Source organism: Sinocyclocheilus anshuiensis, unplaced genomic scaffold, assembly GCF_001515605.1.
Source record: "Sinocyclocheilus anshuiensis isolate Anshui unplaced genomic scaffold, SAMN03320099.WGS_v1.1 scaffold1635, whole genome shotgun sequence".
Lineage (NCBI taxonomy): Eukaryota > Metazoa > Chordata > Actinopteri > Cypriniformes > Cyprinidae > Sinocyclocheilus > Sinocyclocheilus anshuiensis.
In genome coordinates this window covers 807,122-829,033 of record NW_015549682.1, presented here as the reverse complement: position 1 = coordinate 829,033, position 21,912 = coordinate 807,122, and the positions used below count along the sequence as shown (strand labels likewise).

Sequence of the window (21,912 nt, the reverse complement as noted above, 5' to 3'; positions counted from 1 at the left end):
CAAACATTAACAGATGGTTGCAATCCCAGTTGTCTGTTTTGTCTCTAACAGTGATGTCAGTGTGTTAAACACGTGCTTTTGGTTTTTACTGAATCCTGCCGAATTTAAATTATATATTTTTTAATCATATATATTTTTTAATATATTTCAAATATATTCTCAATAAATGCATGAACCAACACTATTTTTTAATTTGTCTATTATTCCTAATTTTATTCCATTTTTAATTGTGTTCCTTACAATTTTTTCGTACAACAATCTCACAAAATATGACAAAATTCAGACAATCAGTCCAGACAAACAAACCATGCAATGATTGATTTGATTGTGAAAGAAGAACATTTAGAGAGCAATTACTAATAAATAAATAAATAAAAAGCTTGAAAAAGTCATATGGCTTGAAAAAAACCTACATTGTTCTGGAAAGTTTATTAAGACCCATTGTGGAGCGTTTCTGGCAATAAGCGCATATTATAAGAAATAAATTAGCAAAATCCTCTCTTTGGCAGTTGTGTCACTCATGTAAATAATCAGAGTCTATTTAAATTCATCTGCACTGTGAAATTGTAATTGATGGAAAGGAACTGACCCTTGACTCTGCCTCCTTGCAAATTTTGCTGCTCCTTTGTTCCAATTCATAGCGGCTGTGTTATACAAAAACCTAGTGTATGGCATTTTCAGCTTGCCATACCACACTAACATATTAGATACAGTGTATCACCTATACTGTTGGGATACACAGTTTAGAGATAACAGCAATACAACACCCTCACAGCAAGCAAATGTTTAGTCTACTTAACACTGCCTTTTCTTTAAAGTATATGTCACTTCTGCAGCCCAATTCCATGAGCCAGGAAAAGGTTTTCCAAACACTCCAGATAAACTCACTTCACACCATTGGGTAAGAAGTTGACCCGTCAACTGTTTCAACAAACAGAACGAGCATTTAAACTTGCCCCTTTAACTTAATATCAGTCTTTGAAGTTCTACGGTACATGGCTGTTTGGAGAAAGACATCCCAACAGTTTTACTCACATTTATCATAAGACATGATTGATACAGCCATTTAGTAACATGGCTCATTGCTCTATTGAGTTTGGAGGCAACAACCTCACTAGAACAACCATGCAAATAAATTACAGTGTCATCTGCTTGAAGCTGGAATTCTACATCAGGAGAAATAGAAGGCAAATGATTGATGTACAAACTAAATAAAAGTGGTCCAAGTACGGATCCCTGTGGAACACCGCGTAGTAGTATGAAAAACAGAGGAAGCGTGACTATAAACTGTCACATTTTTGTACTTCTTCTTAAATATGACTCCAATAATTGATTGAAAAATTTAAGTATCACTTTTTTAATAAGTACTGAATGGTTTACTTGATGCTGTTGTAGTGCAGTTAGAGCAAGAGGTACCTTTGGACCCAAACGCAACAAGTCAGCTGCCTAAGCTTTCGAATGAAGCCTTCATACTGTATGTCTCCCTCTAACACACCTGAGTGAACTCATCAACTCGTCAGCAGAGACTTCGAGACCTGAACTGGGTGTGTGCAGTGGTGAGGGGCCTTCAGGACAGATTTGGGAAACACTGCTCTAGTGTGACATTTCACTTGAAGCCAAGCCGCCTCATCTGACCCTTTCTTGTGGGCAGCAGCAGTTGCACCCAAAACATTAATCTCAGCTTATAGCACTGTAGTAAGTGTGTTGAATTTGGAGGGGCAGTGGCTCAGGCTGAGAAAAAAGGGAACCATACTTTCATTCTACATACACAACCATACTTTCACACATCTCTTATAATCCTAGACTGCAAATGACAAAGTAAAGAGAACAAACACAGAAGGCTCTTCTCATTATACACCTTCATCTTCTCTGAGCATTCCAGTATGCAAATATTTTCATGACATGGTTGCCTAATGAAGAAAGAGATCAACATGATTCATATTCAAAATGGCAAGCACGTTCTGCTGCGTTGTTTACAATATGTATATCCGCAGTTCTAGTTCCAGTTTCCCATTTGAATGCCAAATTCAGACTACAGCAACCTGCTGGTATGGAAAGTTATTTCCTCTCATGCAGGTACAAATTGTATGTGCTAGTTGGCCGTTGGCTGTGGTCTTTGCGATGTGTTCAAGTGCAATTTTTTGACCCAGACACAGGTGACATCAGCCAGCAATGAAGTCAGCTTTAGTCACCGCTAATTCTTTGATGTTGGCTTGGTGTGTCACAGCCTTTATAGTTCAGTGTGTCATACTAAAGCCCACACATTGTTCTGTCAGATCCTTATTTGAGAAACTTTGGAAGATTTGCAGCACTCCAATCTTCCTACCCACATGCATAGACCGGTTCAGCTTGCTCACATGTTGGATCTGGCTCAAGAAGACATACCACACCCCTGTACACTTTTCCGGATGCTCCAATGATGTGTGCAGAACATTAAGCAGCATCAGCCGTTTCATTTGCAGAAGTCTGGCATAGAAACCTCTGCTTTTGTCTCTCCTGCTGGCCCTGTTATAAGAAGACAGTCCTCTGCAGTCCTCAAAAGGAATTTGAAGAAGTAGCCGGATTTGGTGCTCAATTAAGTCCAGCTGAGGTGTGAGGTACATTTTTTCCTGTTGTATGAGATGTGGTGCTTGTTTCTGAGTGTGTTCTGTGTTTGTTTCTCCATTTCTGCACCCACTGTCCACTCGACAGGATCCACCGGATCTGTGCTTGTTAAGATGTGGAAGAAAACTCAGAAAATGTGTGAGCAGAATATGAAAGGTGAAATGATATTTCTGAAAATCCTTTGATACACTTCACACCTCCCCATCCCTAAAGCCCTCCCACCTCCTGGCAGTGAATGGCAGGAGTGTTTATCCTGTGATCCATGTTATGGCTTTTAGGAGGGGATTTGTAAGAGAAACACTAGTAAGCCTCTTTCCTGCCAGTTTTAATGGCATATTAAAGTACCAGTTAAGTGTCATAGTGAAAGGTTAGGGCACAATTTACATTTTATAAGTGACATGATGTGCAACTAGTACACGATAGATAATGATATTGCTGGAAAATAACATGGACATGTAGCAGTCTAATGGAACTCGACTATACACAGTTTATCTAGGCAATTTATTTATGCATATATTTAAGCAATTTTTGTATCAAATTAACTAAATTTCATTACTGAGTGAGTAAATAAAGCTTATAGTATTTATTTATATTTAAAAGTGTCAGTCAGATTTACAGGGACAGTGTATGCGTTTGCCATTAAGTAATTGATCTTACTTTCTTTTTTGTTATATATCTTCTTTCATATATATATATATATATATACACAGTGGGTACGGAAAGTATTCAGACCCCCTTAAATTTTTCACTCTTTGTTATATTGCAGCCATTTGCTAAAATCATTTAAGTTAATTTTTTTTCCTCATTAATGTACACACAGCACCCCATATTGACAGAAAAACACAGAATCGTTGACATTTTTGCAGATTTATTAAAAAAGAAAAACTGAAATATCAAATGGTCCTAAGTATTCAGACCCTTTGCTCAGTATTTAGTAGAAGCACCCTTTTGATCTAATACAGCCATGAGTCTTTTTGGGAAAGATGCAACAAGTTTTTCACACCTGGATTTGGGGATCCTCTGCCATTTATATATATATATATATATATATATATATATATATATCTTATATTGGCTTCATAGGCTTTTTAAGTTTAAAGAGAAAGAAAGAAAGAAAGAAAGAAAGAGAAAGAAAGAAAGAAAAGTTTTGGCTATTGCAAATGATATTTAGTGCACATTTTAGTGAATGAACACTGCATATAATAATCCATACCTGCACATATTATATTCTATGAACTCCACTGTAATAGCAGGACTCCTGGTAGAAGATATATTATATCTAAGCGGGACCTTCCTTATTAAATAAAAAAATTATAATAATAATACATTTTATGCCTAGAGATTAGCATTTAAAAACTCCATAAAATAATTTTACAGAGGAGCGGTAATTGAGTGCATATGTTTAACAAAGAATGAATGCTTTTTAATCACTGTAAAAAGTCATCAAATATTAGTCTGTGTTTACTTTCATGTTTTTTCAGCAAAATAATCACAAAAACTCCAACACAAGCAGAAACTCTTTAGAATGTCAAACATAACCGCATTAAACACGAACAGTTCTTTCCCTTCACTAAAAAACACATAAAATAACACTTAATTTCAATGTTTATTCTCCTAAAGCATGCTAGGAACCTGAAAAAATCCATTAACAACAATTTGAGTTTAAATTACAGACAATATCAAACGTAATGTAATGATCAACATTAGTATGTCAACAGAACTGATCAAAATAATGTTTGCAACTTTTGAATGAAATCAATAATTGTGACCCTGGAGCACAAAAGCAGTCTTTAGTCGCTGGGGTATATTTGTAGCAATAGCCAACAATACATTGTATGGGTCAAAATTATACATTTTTCTTGTATGCCAAAAATCATTAGGATATTAGGTAAAGATCATGTTCCATGAAGATATTTTGTACATTTCTTACCGTAAATATATTAAAACGTAATTTTTGATTAGTAATATGCATTGCTAAGAACTTCATTTTGACACTTTAAAGGCAATTTTCTCAATATTTAGATTTTTTTGCACCCTCAGATTCCAGATTTTCAAATAGTTGTATCTCAGCCAAATATTCTAACAAACTATACATCAATGGAAAGTTATTTATTCAGCTTACAGATGATGCATAAATCTCAATTTCAAAAAATGTACCCGTATGACTGGTTTTGTCGTCCAGGGTCACAGATAAGAATTTTTTACCTTGAAACCATGCATTTATTTTAGCTATATGGTAACAAGCCCCCTGAATTACTTTAAACTCTTTAAAAATAATGTTCCTAAGTTAACCTTTATCTCTATATCGAAATCTCATTTGGGAAGGCAGTGATTCATCTTTTATGAGTCATTAAAATATTGGTGTCCTGTAGTGTACAACACGTGCTTTTAAAAGCTCAACTTAAATGTGTGCCATAAAAGAACTGTGCTCATAAATAGCCGTTGAGCAAGTATTCTCCCATGAGAGGAGGAGGCTTGGACCCGGAAATATATAATACATCACAACAAAACAAGCCATAGGCCTTAGACATTGAATTTAACGCTGATGAAAACAAAGCTGTGAGGAACAAGCTTACAGTCTTTACTATGGCATGGACAGCTTATTAGCAATTTTCACAACTCACTACTTTCAAAACTGTTTTATGGCATTTTTGTCTACTTGAAAGTTTTGGTTCTTTTTTTTTTTTTCTGAAGATGTTTTGTCAGCTGAACAGTCAGTATGTTGTTAAACAACAGTGCAATCCATTGAACACACTGTACTTCAGTCCCTCACAGCCTCGTTTTCATTCCCGTCAGAAATGAATCATGGCACTACCTTGACTATTAAGTTGTGATTCTGTGCATTAGTAATGAAGTACACAATTAGAATTTCACAGTTAATTTAGCTGTGACTAAAATCTTTTGTGTGCGTGTTATGCTGATTACAGCAATTTGGGAAGAACAGAGACGCTGTTTTATAAATGCTTTATGAGCTGGACAGCAAGTCTTCACATAATGACAGAATGTTTTGTGTGAACCTTCCAGTTTTTGTTTTGTTTTTTGTAATAATGTACATGTATGTTGAATTTTTGTTTTAGGTATTAGCTTATACTATTACTGGTTTTGTATAGGTTTTACAGTTCTATAGTTGGAAAATGAAAGAAATGTTCTTAAAAGCAACCCCCAATGCTACACACATGCATATGAAGCAAACTTAAAGTAAAAAGCATGCAAAATCAACATAATTATCAAAAACATTGCATCATAGGCATTTTGAATATTGCTACCTGCAGGGTAACATTTTAAGTTATAAATCATTAAAAGCATTTTGATAATGATGAACTGAATATTTACCAAAAATAATTTGCTGCTTATTAATCGTTTACAAGGTAGTGGGTTATGTTTAGGTATTGAGTGGATTAAGGGATCTAAAATAAGATCATGCAGAATAAGGCATTAATATGTGCTTTATAAGCACTAATAAACAGCAAATATGCTAGTAATATGCATGCAAATATGCAACTAGTTTATAGTGAGAATTAGTCCCTAAACTAAAGTGTTACTGAAAATTGTAAGCAACGCATTATGAAGTATCAGTCATGTAGCACACATGGTGTGGGATGAATTATATGAGTCTGTATAGTACCGGTAATTTAACCTCAAAGGAATAAATCAGTAAAAATGATGTGGGGGGAAACAATATAGAGAAACATGATGCTTTGAGGCAGTGATTCATCAGCACAAACACGTCTGATTCAGGTCATCAGCTCATTAGCAGAGCCCTGACATGGAATGGTGTGCTGCTGCAGGAAGAGGGAATTCCTCTCTGGAAACTGGAGCACACAGAAAAGAGGGATTGGCAAAAGAGAGAGAGAGAGAGAGAGAGAGAGAGAGAGAGAGAGAGCAGTGGGCAGAGCAAAGCTTTGTAGCTGCAAGCTGCATAACAGAGGGGTAAAATAGCTCAGACAGCTGCGTTTTTTCTATTATGCATTATTTTTGGGAATGCTCATTAGCATTGCAAATAGTGCAAGAACAGTATAATTTTTTTTTCTCAGTGCACCCCCTTTGCTCGAACTCCCAAATGTGTTTCGCGACTCAAAATAAGATGTAGCATGCATTGGTCGTGGTATCATGATAAAGCTAAATTATAAAGCAAATACTGTGTGCACTCATTTGAAATGTTATGCACTACATTTTAGGTTAATCTATTGACAAGGACAAAAACTGGCTCCTAAAAATGTTTATTATTCCACTTTTAATCCATGCCGTGTCTTCTGGCGCCCCCTGCTGCACAACATTGTCAGTACATGCTTCATCTTTTGTGCACAGATAATTTGAGACGTGTCCAGATTGTCCTGATGTGACTGCTTGCATCGGTCACAAATGCGTCTGAGGAAAACTATAGAGAAATTGATAAGTCACGAGAGAAGTAAGATGTCAGATTTACCATCACGCAGTCTTACTTAGTGTGTTTTTAAATGTGTTATAAATGCACAATAATTATTTTAAAAGATAAATATAATAACATTACAGTAATCTTTCTTCTTCTTCTGATGCACTGTAGAGCTCCAGGAACAGGATTAGGGCTCCTGAAGGGAGCACGTGCCCCTTTTGAGACCTCATGGGTTATATTGTTGTCCCTCCTTATGGGATGAAAAATGTCCCAGTTACTATTCAAAGGTTAATGAATAGGGTTAAAGCAGGACTTAATGTTGTCTTCCATCTTGAACACTTGATTAGCTGTCTATAGTTGCGCATGGCCACAGCATGTTAAACACTTGAGGGAACCGAATGGACACTTGCATGGAGTTATGTATATAAATATATATTTGCATGTGTGTGTATTTATATATACATAATATACACGGTACACACACATATATTACGTAAACAAAGGTTTTTTATGTTGGATGCGATTAATCGCGATTAATCGTTTGACAGCACTACCACATTTGTGATAATATAAATATTGCTCAATCATACAAAAACCCTCAGTGGTTGTCGAGCATCAAGCAAGCGTGTTTTTGGTCCACATTTGATGTGCTCCATGCATGTGCTTTAATCAATATTTATATGTGAATACAAACTATAATAGCTCTTCAGAAACCTTGAATTAAACCGTTTGATTGAAGATGATTACTTTATGTCATTATGAACTTTTTAAAGCATCAAAGTTTTGGGGAAATTGATTTTTTAGAAGAACAGAAAACCCACGTTTTATTAAAAATATCTTGCTTTGTGTTTTGAACAATGTATGGATTTGGAAAGATGTAATTGATGACAGTTTCATTTTTGAGTGAATTAACCCTTTCACTATTTTTGCTTATTTTGCTCATTATTTTTTAAAGTGGTATAAAAGCAATCACATTTGCAATCGTGATTAATATTCGTAACAGCAGCACTCTTGCTTGTGTGATTTTGCTCGATTGCATGAACACTAGTAGGCTTAAGACTATATATATATATATATATATATATATACATAAAACTGTCAATGTTGCTTCCTTTCACAATTCTATCCCAAAACATCCTAATTTAGCCTGAAATGGCACAACGCCGTTTGCCAACAATAACCTGCCTGACAGAAAAGGTGGTTTCTAAAGGCATTCGTTATAATTAAAAAGAAAAGCTTAAGTGTTATGTAAAGGGTTCTTCAGAGTATAAACACCATTTATATCCATTCAAAAGAACAACCAGTCTTAAAAATAAAATTTATTAGCATCTCTCTAATGTGTATAAATAAAAACATTTATAAGAAATAATGCATATATGCATTATGAGCTGAACAATAACTGGATTATAGGTGATACAAAGGAGAAGAGGCTTACTAACCTCGGTTTCATCTCTCTTTCTTTGTAACATATTCAGTTTCTTAGTATATGTCTGTGAGAATGTACCTGAAAACTCAAACTTGTCAAACAATATGCATATCTAGAAGTTTCAACACAACATTCGGTCATAAGAATAAAAGAACGACAGAAGTTCAACAGCAACAATGGAGGAGACAACATGGAGTTTTGGCAGTTTTACAATTTTCAGAGAACTTTGCAAAACAGCTTCAACATTGACAAATTAAAAACGGTGAACTGACAAGTGCCTCACTGTGATAATCTAACTCATCTTATAGCAGTTGCACCAATGCATTTGCGGTTTGTCTTAAATATCCGATGAGAAACAGCAGTTAAAATGATCTTTACAGGTTTTATCTTCTATTTCAGAATAAAACATTTGTATAATGAATAAAAATGCACAAAAGTGGTAAAATAAGATATGTTTTATATTGCTAACAACATCTGTCAGTATATGCATGAGACTGGACCTTCAACTGTAACATCGTGATATAAAGATCACTGTAACATCTGTAATGCAATCATTCTGTGGGCTCTGTAATATCGAGTTTCTAAGGCAAATCTGACGAGTTAAGACTCTGCCGTTCACAACACGATGGTTTTGGTCATGCTTTCAACACACAACGTGGTTTAAACAAAATAAAAAATGCTCTGAATTCGACAGATTTGCACACGTAACAAAACAAAAAAAAGACCTGAAAAAGCTGTCAATTGTTTTGGTCTAAAGGTGAAAAGTAAATTAGAAGGACATGGATGTGTAACACCAAAAAATGCCAATAGGTACAGGCAACGGCTACCTTTCAAATAACAACACTGTATGACGCCGCCATGAACAAACAACAACAACAACAAAAAATGGAGTAACAATGCCCCCCCGAACACAGGTCGTTTGACAAAGTGAAAGCGGAGCAGGAAGAGAGTGAACTGATGGAGCAGTGCATGATGGTTAAGAGCACGAGAACCCCGGTGACCTCTAAAGCCCAATGGAATGAAGGAAGTACACAAGAACTCTGACGGTGATGTGCTCTCTGCTTATCCCATGTCTTTAGAGTGCAAAGATACCCTTATTTGATGTGTTGTGTGATGCACACACACACACACACACACACATATATATATATACATATATAGATAAGTAAATATATGTATATATGCATATATGTCTAGCTTTGATGTGTCCGTAACTAAAACTCGGAGAACTCCTTTCCGCATTTTTCTGTAACAGATACACGAATGTCTTCCTCTTCATAGTCATCAAAGTTGCTTGTGTCTCCAGGACCTCGGCACTTTGGTATGAACGGCGCCTCCACCTGGTGGGTGATGGGAGAAACTGATGTAATCAAAAACAAACTTGAAACCTCTCTTCCTGCAACTAAAGCTGGACGAATTTTCAGATTTGATGATGTTTTGTTTAGTTTTTTTAAATTAAGGAATCACGATTTTGAGTAATAGCAAACAAATAGTAGTTTGGAGGAAAAAAAAAGATCCGGCCACGATGGCGCTCATGATTAACCGTGCGCTATGAAGCGATATGATCACATTGCTAGGTGTTATTCACACAGAATGCACTTTTGCGTTGACAAAGACCATTGCAATGGGGGGAAAAAAAAGCAAGGAGACAGTTGTTGTCTTTTACCTTGAGCGGCATCTCATCCTCGAGATGCAAACACGTCCTTCAAACTCATGTTTACATAAAAACAATGAAAAGAGCAGCGTAGGAACGCAGGAACCTATAGAGAACTACTACTGTTTGCTATTTCATGTTTGCATAATGGTGACAGGCTGAAAGATGATGCAATTTTCTTTGTTTTTAAATATCCTGCTGCTTGTGTTATACTTTTGCCTTGACTTTTTGAGTTGACCTCTTAAATCGAATGTCTACATTTTCGGCTAGGGAACATTCAGCATTTTCCTTATTTTAAATTATTTCTGAACATACAGGATGTGTTTAAGATAAGTTTGTACAATATTTGCCTTCAAATTTCTCAAAAGATAATTAAGTGAATTTGTTTTACTTGTACACCAAGTGGAGTACTTCAACTCTCTTTTACAAGCTTTTAATAAAGACAATGTGACTTTAATCAATGTTGTAGTTGCTTTCTTAAACGGTTAAATGTTTTTGGCATACTGCCCAGCCAACGGTTCATAATGATAAAAACTACAGGACTTCCAAGTACTTTAAGCACAATTGTTGGGATTTCAAGGACTACAATTGCATGTCTTTTAAACTTTTTACTTGTCCTGACAAAATTCTAATAAATGAAAAAAAAATGAAAAAAATATTAAAAATTTACTGTTTTCTTTGCTTCAACCTATGTGACACTGTATTACAATAAATAAGTTACTAAAATTTTAGATACCAGATACAAAAATTTGAACATTTTTGAAGTTGTTTGATTAACATTAATGACACGACAGCAGCAGGTATATTAGGCTGCTGTCACTTTAAGATGTAATAGACATAAATTGGAAGAAAAAAAAAAACACTCAATATGGTGGATGTGGTAAATTAAATCCTGCATCTCCGGTATTAGGCTCAGACTGTGTAACTGAAGACTGAGCATCATACCTTTCTCTCATAGATGGCTATCCAATCCGTTGTGGCAAACCATTTGTGGTTTTTGATATCATTGACACCATTCCTCAGGTTGCCGTATCGCTTGGTCAGGTCCACCTGCAGCAGATTCCTCAACAGATCTTTCAGATCCGAACTGAAGTGCGAAGGGAATCGTACCTACAAAACACGTTCAAGATGCCATTTTGATTGTGCATTCACTGCTTATCCAAATTAATCTAATTGCTTGACTGTACACGTATACATGCAACTTGCTAGTACCTTTCCAGACACAATTTTCTCATAGATCTGAATAGGCTGGTCTGCAAAAAATGGGGGATATCCAGCTGCCATTTCATATATGAGTATACCAAGGGCCCACCAGTCCACAGCCTTGTTGTATCCCTAAATTTGAGAAACAAATAAGTGCTTTGCCCTGCTTGTAAATTTGGATTTAAAGCTGGATGTAACGCTGGATTACCTTGCTGAGGATGATCTCTGGTGCCAAGTACTCTGGAGTTCCACATAAAGTCCAGGTTCTGCCTTTTACTCTTTTTGCAAAACCAAAGTCTGTTACCTGTGCGGGAAAATGACAGTTTTATTTTTTTTAAATGCATAAAAATGTTACTGAGCAACTGACAAGTAATACTGTTTCAGTGCAGATTTTGGACTTTGAAACCTGGCTAACAAGCAGATAGCGCCGCAAGCTCATGCAGTGCTGTTTGAATACATGCAATTTGTGCGTGTATTAGAAAATATAACGTTCTGCAGTTTATTTAATTGCTTAAGGCCATTTTGCGATTTCAATCATCATACAGTAACCAGCAATAACCACCCCTTCCTTTTCTCATCGAAGACATGCGATGTAGTGCTAAACAGTCTCTCGCTGTCGGTGCTTGTAGTAATTTTTGCATCTTTCTCGGACAGTTTTAAATGCTTCCACACTACCGACATGTTTGCTGCATTACTGCGCGCCTTTATTTAATCACGTCACGTCATTGTTCGGTACAATTTATTCAGTCTTTTCGCTTATTTGGCCGAACACCGAAAGAGTTTTTTTTTTATTTTATTTTTTTATTTATTCATGTAGAATGTGTTGGAGGATTAAATGTTTGTTCAGAGCATTTTACCGCTGATTGTTAGCCTTAAATAAGCACTAAAACAGAACGTTTTTAATTGAAACTCAGAAAATGAGATATAAATAAGCATATTAAAAAATTAAAAAGGCATGATTCCTTCAAGTAGCCATTCACTTTAAAGATTTTTGCACTTGATTTTTATTTTTTGCACTCGAGAACCCTTTTTTTTTTTTCTTCTTTTTTTTTTTAGGAGTGAGCATCCAGCAATGATCACTAAAAACACAACAGGCAATCCTGAAAGAAGCACAAAACAACCCACAGATAACGGCAAAAGACTTCCAGACCTCCACTCTACAAATTGTAAAAGTCCTTGTCCATGTGTCCACTATTGAGTGTTCGTACACATTTTTACCAATAAATTTCCATGACTTTTCCATGACTTTTGAGACAATATTCATGACCTAATGTTCCATTATTTTACAATAAGAATAAAAATCTGTTCAACTTATAGCATGTTAACTAAAATGAATGGCTATTAATGCTAATTGTTTGCTTTAGGCCATATTTCTTTTTTAGTAATAAGTACAAGCTGCAACTGCGCCAGACGTTACTCCACATAGAGAACATATCACATCACTGAATATTATAATTTATTTAACTTTCTGAATCTTGTTTTGGAAACTGTTCTCTTTCGCAACTATTTACATTAACTTAAAACAAAACCGACAGTGCTTACGATGGCCCCCAACTTATTTACGGCTTCGGGACAATTTTCAAGTCATAACTCAGACACGGGCCGGGCATCGGGCTTGTTTTAGGCTTCCTCCTTATAGTTTAGATATCCATCAATTATTATGGTGATGAAAAGGAAACAACACGAGACCATGCTACCGCGACTGTCAAGAGCAGCTCTGGCGGTGTTTAGTGTCCAGCAGCAGCGAGCACAGGCGCCTTCAGCACTGCTGGAAGAATTCCACATTAAAGTGCACGCAATAGAAGAATTTTTGTTTTCGATTTGAATAATTTCGTTTTAAAGTAGTAATTAAAAGTAGTAATTTGAGTTTTGGTTCATTTTTGTGAAGCGCTTCTGTTCAGAGAGACAGAGACGGCAGAAAGCACATCCTGTTTTGTTTTCTAAAAAAGCAACGTTTGCTGATATTGTGAATGCACAAATAAAAGTAGACCCTTTGCGGTTCCAAATGATATATTACTCTTACCTTTATGAGCAAAAATGATGGCGTATTTTAAGTTGTTTCCACTGTTATAAGGGAAAAAAATGCAAGTGATCGCGCTGGCGCCTTCATGTCCTGCAGAGCGTGCTTTAGCTTCCACTCTCCGTACACGCGATTGGATATGCGCCTAACAGCGCACTTTTATCTGGTTAAATGTATAAATTGTGAAATGCTTGTATTTTATATCTATAGATTTTATTTTAGGCAAGTCGTGATGATTTGAGAAGGCTAAATTGATCAAACATAGCCTATATGTGACCCTGGACCACAAAACCAGTCATAAGGGTAAATTTTTAAAATTGAGATTTATACACCATCCCAAAACTGAATAAATAAGCTTTCCATTGATGTATGGTTTGTTAGGATAGGACAATATTTGGCTGAGATACAACTATTTGAAAATCTGTAATCTGAGGGTGCAAAAAAATCTAAATATTGAGAAAATCATCTTTAAAGTTGTTCAAATGAAGTTCTTAGCAATGCATATTGCTAATCAAAAATTAAGTTTTGATATATTTACGGTAGGAAATGTACAAAATATCTTCATGGAACATCTTTACTTAATATCCTAATGATTTTTGGCATAAAAGAATATATAATTTTGACTCATACAATGTATTTTTGGCTATTGCTACAAATATACCCCAGCGACTTAAGACTGCTTTTATGGTTCAGGGTCACATATATTAAAATCACTGTCTACCGCTGGCCGCTTGGTCACTACTTTAAAAAACAAAAACTTGAATTTAACAAACAAAAAAATATTCCAAACATATTTCTAAATTAACTTAATGAAGAAACATAAAAAAATTAATATAACCACTTTGTCATTAAAAACCAAAACTGAACTAGGCTATTTTAATGGCTGCAACAGCAGCTGTGTAATGGATAAGAGAAAGAGAAAAAAAGACACAGGCTCCAGTCGGACTCAGGCCGAGAATTCTGATAATCTGTCGGACAAGGGCCGGGCTAGGGCCTAAATTTGAGGCCCATGTTTGGTACCAAACTCAATTTGGTACTCGCAAGGCGGCTTTATACACGCGCGCTTTGGATGTGACTCAATGCCTCTGGAGCGCGCAAGTACCAAATGGCTTAAAAACACGTCTAAATAATAAATTTTTGTGACGATGCAACAATGACCCGATTATGCAAGTGACAATTCTATCAACTGTAGGCTACCGAAACGCGAGCGCAAGTCTTGTATGGCAGGCGTGCAGCAGCTCTTGTAGCACAAACGAGATGCGCCGATGTGAAGCCGTTTGAAGAGAGGCCAAAGAGAAGTCAAAGAGAGAGGACACAGTGCAGCTGAAGCACTGTTTTCAAATGACTGATTTGATCTGATAGTCAGTGTGGATTCATTTACTCATCTAACCTACATGCTATGTTGAATGAATGTGTGAATTTCCCTAATTTTAAAGTCGAATGAGTAAAACTATGCAGCCTATGCGCAATCCCGCACTGAAACTCAGGACCTGATTAAACATAATTCTATTACACAGAGATGTGTGAAATAGATTTCCATGACTTTTCCAAAACTTTCTGGGTTTATTTATTTCTCCAAAACTTTTCCAGGCTTGGAAACTGCCGTTTTAAAACTCCATGACTTTTCCAGGTTTTTCATGAGCGTACGAACCCTGACTATTGGAAAAACCGTTGAAAGGAACAATGGATTCAACATTACATCAAGGCATTTTATAGCAGAATGTCAGTACAGCGGTTTATGATTTGAAGTTTGTGGAGAGGGATGGTCTAAAATGGGTCAAAAGTCTTATAAGCAGCTACAGAAAAATCACTCTGCTTAAAGGAGGATCTAAAAGTTACTATTCCCTGCTTTCTCCACCCTGCACTGTGAAAGATAGGGATGCACCGAATATTCGGCAAATGAAATTATTCGGCCAAAAACAGCAAAAAAATCTCTTTCGGTGTTCGGCCGAATATGCGAAAAGGGCGAATAATATGAACTGAACAATGACGAATGCGATCAAATAGAGGCACGCGCTAACGCAGCAAACATGTTGACAGTGTGAAAGTATTTAAAACTATCAGAGAAAGACACAGAAATCATTAAATACATGCCTGATTCAAGTCTCAAAAATGGCCAAAAAATATTATTTTACTAACTTGATAATTTTAAGCTAAATTGTGCTTTGTTGGTATAATGTCTGCTAGAATGTTAAAAAAAATTTAATTGCGGTTTTGTAATTGATTTTTCATTTGAAAAGCAGGACAAAACTGTAAAAAAGCACATTTTGTCAATTTAATTAATGCAATTGTGAAAAAAATGGCAAAATAGGCCTACACGGGGGAAAAATGTGAAAAACCGTGTTCGGTATTCGGCCTTCGGCCCAGTGTTTCATTTTGTTTGGCTTCGGCCTAGAATTTTAATTTCAGTGCATCCCTAGTGAAACATTACACAATGCATTCAATAAAAATGTGAAAAGTACAACTGTTTGTGCGTTATTAGATTATTCAGATTGTGTTTGTCAATAATTGTAAGTTAAATTAGGAACAGACCACATTTTATGCATAATCAAAGGATGCACAAACTTATTCTTGCCACTGCATACTGTATATGTATTTTTGTTCTAGTTACCTGTATATATCCATGCTGGTCAATGAGTAGGTTTTCAGGTTTCAGGTCTCTGTAGATGAGGTCTAGTGAGTGGAGGTACTCGAAAGTCAGGACAATCTGAGCAGCATAAAACCGTGCATGTGGTTCACTGTCAATCAAAGAAATCACATCGAAGAGTTAGAGACAAAACGAGAGATCAGCGAGAACCACTGAAGCAAGGTTTTCCTCACTCAAAAATGGCCTTAGCATGTAGAGATGACAACAGCTAGATATTTAAAATTACATAGTTTTGCCTCTGATACCAAAATTGTATCATGCATTTCACTGGTATTCATAGACTACTTTTTTTATTTATTGAACACTGCTAAATATACTAACTCTTTCTGACATAGGACATATCCCGTAACAAATCACAATCCCATACAGTTGAATAAAAATATCATTACTTGCATTAAATGTAGGGTTTCATAAAAAAACACTTTTAGACCCAAATTAAACTTCCAACATTAAATATTTAGTTTGACACGCACACACACACTTGCTCCGTGCAGTATACTGCTCACTTATGTGCTGTCATTTTGCAAAAAGGATATTTTGTTGTGAATTACTAACATGTACAGAGAAGAATATAACATAACAAAATATAACAAACACTGTACACATGCAATCCTACAGCGAGAAAATACATTTTTGGAAAATAATTCAGACACGAGCATCCTTTGCATAAACCTGTGCTGGAGTTTAATGTTAGTTGATCCAGCAGTAAATGAATAATTAGCTCAAACATGTCTTCCCTCACCTAAACCTCCCGATTCTTCTAAGATGTGAGAACATCTCCCCTCCCGGTACATACTCCATCACCATATACAAATTAGAGTTGTCCTGTGAGAATAAAGTCAGAATTAAAACTGAGAGACAAATAAAACTAGTGGATTTTTAGATGGCTATTACTGAAGTCTAAACTAGTAAACCACACTCCTACTTCTAGCTGGAATTGCTACACGACTATTCAATAACATTGTTAGTCATTTAACTTTTTAAACGTCTTATTTACACATTTATGTTTTGCTGTATCTATATTTATTATTATTATTTTTTAAAAGCTATGCTCACATTACTGTCGTGTTAACATGCTTTTAAAAATAATAATTGCTTAAAACCATTACATTGGCTTACTTGGTGTTGTATTTACAATTCAGTGGTGGGAGCAAAATCTAATTCTCTGATGCTAAATGCACTCACATCTCAAAATGCTTTTATGGTGCAAAATGAATATAAACACAATCAGCTACTTTTTAAGGGACCATAAATGGAGGGGACTAAATATCTGATGTCTAAACAGAAAGCAGCCTATTAGGCCTGCTGCTGCCTATGCTGTCATTAATAATAATCCAACAGCAATAATAAGAGAAAAATCCTTGCTTTTGTCTATCTTTGTTCGAGTTTTTGTTTTGAAGCTATATTTAGATGGTTGAAAATAGCTTGACTATAGCAAATAGCTCTGATTTTAACTTCTAATCGTTTTAAATGAATCCAAGGAACTTCATGTAGTCTTTGTCACTGTGATCCTGCAATAAACGTCATATTTTCATATACACGATTGACATTTCATACGGTCTTTTGTTCTTCCGAAATACAATCTCTAACTTCTATTAGTAAACAACGTTGCTTAACTTTTTAAGACATTTTAACTTAAAAATTAAAGAAAATTAGAAATAAAAGATTAGAAAAATGTGTACACCATGTACATGAAAAAAAAAAAAACGCATTAAATTCACAAAATAAAATACAAAACATACAAAATAAAACAGAGCAAATAAAGTGTAATGATATTAATAAAAACAAACAATGAATCAGTTGTGGTTGCAACAAAGTGGTTGCCAAGCAACACATAAACGTAAACAAAGGTGTATGTTACTTTGTAGAGTAATTTACAACAGCTTCGAACACGGCTCAGCCAATCAGAATCAAGCACCGGAACTCTCCGTTTTATAAAAAGTTGTTTTCAATAACACTTTTCCTTTCTTGGCCAAATATCGGCCGATTATTCGCCCTGGTTGACGCATCTGTTGATCACTATATGAATTTAATGAAATGGCAATAGGAAAGTGCAGCACAGTACCTTGAACGCATATTCCAATCTGACGAGGAACGGGAAAGATACTGCTTGTAATATTCTCTTCTCATTTAGCGTATGCTCCACTTGTTTCAACTTCACCACCTATGAAAAAACAAACTAAGAATTTTTGAGAGGATATTTATACATCATACACACTGTATTTATACCATGGTCTGTCTGAATACTTGATTCTGATTATTTGAATGAGTTCGCTAAAACCTTTTAATGCACGGTTAACTTCAACTCCGGTTATAGTAAATAGTGCAATATAAATAAAATTGCCATAGCTGTAGATTACACCTTACATTTTGAAACAAATAATTAGACTTTAAAAGCACCATTGATGGTTTTATCTATAATAATTTATATTTTTCATGGTGTGAAATACTCAAAGAAATCACAAACGCATGGTAATTTTGGTTACCTGCATGATAACAACCAACCTTTTGCTTGTCCAGAACCTTCATGGCATAGAACTGATCTGTAGCCTTGTGTTTAACCAGCATGACTCTCCCAAAAGAGCCCGTGCCCAACGTCTTTAGTTTGTCGAAGTCATCTAAACCAGTTGTGCTCTACAGCATAAAACAAACATTTAAATAAACTGTCCTACAATACCATAAACTAATTTCTGAGAAATAATACAATATCGAAGAAAATATGTGCATATATGTATTTATATAGAGTAGATACATGCTGCCAAAAGGAAACATTTTCTTAAAAATTATTATATATATACATATATAAATATTAGTGCTGTCAAACGACCAAATCGCATCCAAAATAAACGTTTTTGTTTACATACTATATGTGTGTGTTCTGTGTTTATTCATTATGTATATATAAATACACACACATACAGTATATATTTTGAAAATACTTACATGTATATAAATTAATATATTTATATTATTATATTTTACATTATATAAAAATATATTTAATATATAAACATACAATTTTTTTTAAATATATACATGCATGTGTTTGTATTTATATGTACATAATAAATATACACAGTGCATGCACATATATTATGTAGCAAAAACGTATTTTGGATGCGATTAATCGTTTGACAGCACTTGTTGTTGTATTCATTTGGATGTATATCAGGTACTGTACATGTCAATGTTTCTTAAGAAAAACAATTTCTCTCTAATGCTGTAAACTATACAGAAACCCTGTCAGTTGGTACATTACTATAATAACAAAGGGTAAAATATACATTAGAGTCCAGATTGAATTATTTTTAGATTTAAATGATCAACACTCCAAAAAAAGAATACAAATTAAAGTTGAACATAACACAGTTTTCTTATCAAATGATATAATTATACTTCTATTCCAATTTGTTGAATGAAATGACGATATTAAAGAGATGTACTGTTTGACTTTTGTGATGAATTTGAAAGCAGAGACTTTGTTTCAAATAAAAAGTAACAAAGCACAAAGCTTATTGTAAAAACTGGATGGAAGGAGATTTGTTCATGAACAACACAAAACAAAGACTAAAAACTGATTTTGGAATTCAAGAGAAAAAAAAAAAGTTTCTTAATTGGAACACATTTAGATAAATGTAGCATTATGTCACTTGCTCATCAACGAGTCCAGTCCATCAATTAATGTCTAGTGAAGTAAAAAGCTGCATGTTTGTACAAAACAAATCCTTGCTGTCAGAGAGCTCTCGGAATGCATCACAAATATCTTAATTTGTGTTCCGAAGATGAACGAAGGTCTTACAGGTTTGGAACGACATGAGGGTGAGTAATTAATGACTGAATTTTCATTTTTGGGTGAACTATCCCTTTAACTGATGGACTGGAGTGGTGTGGATTATTGTGATGTTTTTATCAGCTATTTGGACTCTGATTCTGACGGCACCCATTCATTGCAGAGCATCCATTGGTGAGCAAGTGATGCAATGCTACATTTCTCCAAATCTGATGAAGAAACAAACTCATCTACATTTTGGATGTAATGAGGGTGAGTAAGTTTTTGTTATTGGGTGAACTATTCCTTTAAATTCACTGTTTTGGCAACACTCAATACAGTATCTGACAAGATGTTATGATCACAGAAGTGACCCAGAAGTCACCAGTTATTGAAAATTAATGCTATCACATTGCTTTAGTTGCTGACTGCGTGAATGGTGCTGTGCTTCATCACTCATAATGAGGAAGAATTTAAAAAAAATAATAATAATAGTAATAAAAATAAATAAACAACACACCTGTGGTGGTGATTCCCATTTTCTCAAGAAATCTTCTTTGGCTTTGGCTAGAAACTCTTTCACTGCGAGGAAGAAATACAAAAATCTGAATTACGAAATTATAGCTGAAAAATAACTCAACCAACTAATCAAAATCAAAAGATACTTCATATTCAAGTTGACAAGTAAATGAGGGAATATTTTTCTAGTTCTAGTACTTTCTAGACATCAAAATCAGGCAAGGGTTGTCATGGACATCAGAGGTGAAAAAGAGTTTTTGTGAAGCATGCATGTATTTTTTTTATGAACACAGGAGCAGAACATCCAAAGTATAAGTTAAGACAATCCCACATAAAAAAAACAACACAGCAGACTTCAGTTGACCGCAGTGGCGGAAAAACGAGGAAAAAAGCTAATGATTAAATACACCGTGGCTTTTCTTGCAGGATGTTTTTTCGTCACTGCGGTAACTTAATGTAATTGTGATCATACCAAACGTCTCTACAGATCACCAAGGATTTTCAGGAACATTCACCCACATGGATGGGATGATGAAGAATCAGAGAGAAAGACAAAGAGAGAGAGAGAGAAAAGAAAGACTTCTGTCAAACAATCACATCAGTTAGACGGTGCAAGACATGGATTAGATGTGACAAAAGTACAGGGCTATAAAAAACTAGACAAAGCAAATGCTGATAGAAAGACTCAAAAGTTTATCGTTTATACTGAATAAGACAAAGACGACTACTAGAGCCAATCTGAGGATGCTCATCATGGTTTATAACATTCAAAAGCTGTATGCACAAAAATGGTTTTGGGCCCTGCAGAAGTGTGCTTCATTTCTAACCGCTAGTTTGTGTCGCTCTAACTGGTTTGAAGGTTTTTACAACAGCAGATGTCTGTAGGAGGATTCTTCTCACTGTCACATCCTTTTATGGCATGTTCTCGCTTCGCAAGCATGTGATGGCCTGGATTGAACCGTTTGGTGAAGTACAACCGCTCATCAGTACAACGGTTATAGACAAAGACTAGAACAGTTAAGATTAAGATGAATTTACAGAAATGTTAAGGTTTATTGTTTATGTTGTAGTATAAATTGACTTTTTTTGGGACAAGATTAGGGATCTTCCAAGATTGTCTGACAACTAGGGTTGCAAAAAGGTGGAAAATTTCCAGTAAATTTCGGAAATATTCTTGGATTTTTTGGAACATTCCAGGGATTTTTGGAAAGTTTCCGGAAATTTATCAGAAGTTTTCCACCCCTTTGCAACCCTACTGACAACCTATTAATGTTATGCAGGATAAACAGAGGTAACTGGGAATTTAACAGCAAACTGAACTGTAACGACTGCAATGAACGAAGTGCATAATTGATAAAAACTGACAATTAATTTGAAGCAAGGATTTCTACAACATACAAATATCCAACTTGAATCAACGTGTTCAAATTTACCTGAGAATTTTTCATATACTTCAGTGTATTCTGTCTTAATGCACTGTCTTTAGTGTTTTCTTTTTTCACTTTTTATCTTGCTCTTAAAACACATGAGAAATCTAACAGTTTAGCGAGACAAAAACACTTGCATTAGACATAAATTATCTGAAAAAATATATTATACATGTCTTGACTTAAGTGTTGCTTCTACCATACATTTTCCTTGTTTCAGGGATTTTTTTATTCTGATGATGATGATAATATTATTATTAGTATAATATAT

The 21,912-nt window shown here is 35.1% G+C and overlaps 1 protein-coding gene across 3 annotated transcripts in view; it reads right to left on the bottom strand.

Moving 5' to 3' along the window:
* Positions 1-8,280: 8,280 nt before the first annotated feature.
* Positions 8,281-21,912, bottom strand: part of prkacbb (protein kinase, cAMP-dependent, catalytic, beta b) — a 17,372-nt gene continuing 3,740 nt past the window's right edge. The window contains exons 1-11 of one of the 3 annotated variants that reach the window (XM_016449706.1): positions 21,115-21,355; positions 20,687-20,695; positions 20,216-20,277; positions 18,432-18,560; positions 17,992-18,090; positions 16,669-16,751; positions 15,891-16,017; positions 11,468-11,563; positions 11,269-11,391; positions 11,002-11,166; positions 8,281-9,742 (exon numbers count right to left, since the gene is read on the bottom strand). In XM_016449706.1, the coding sequence (XP_016305192.1) occupies positions 9,617-9,742; positions 11,002-11,166; positions 11,269-11,391; positions 11,468-11,563; positions 15,891-16,017; positions 16,669-16,751; positions 17,992-18,090; positions 18,432-18,560; positions 20,216-20,277; positions 20,687-20,695; positions 21,115-21,154 (1,059 nt within the window). In that variant the 5' untranslated portion in view covers positions 21,155-21,355 and the 3' untranslated portion in view covers positions 8,281-9,616. Of the gene's footprint in view, positions 9,743-11,001; positions 11,167-11,268; positions 11,392-11,467; positions 11,564-15,890; positions 16,018-16,668; positions 16,752-17,991; positions 18,091-18,431; positions 18,561-20,215; positions 20,278-20,686; positions 20,696-21,114; positions 21,356-21,912 lie in introns of those variants that run through there. The other 2 variants (XM_016449705.1, XM_016449707.1) reach the window with 2 other exon arrangements.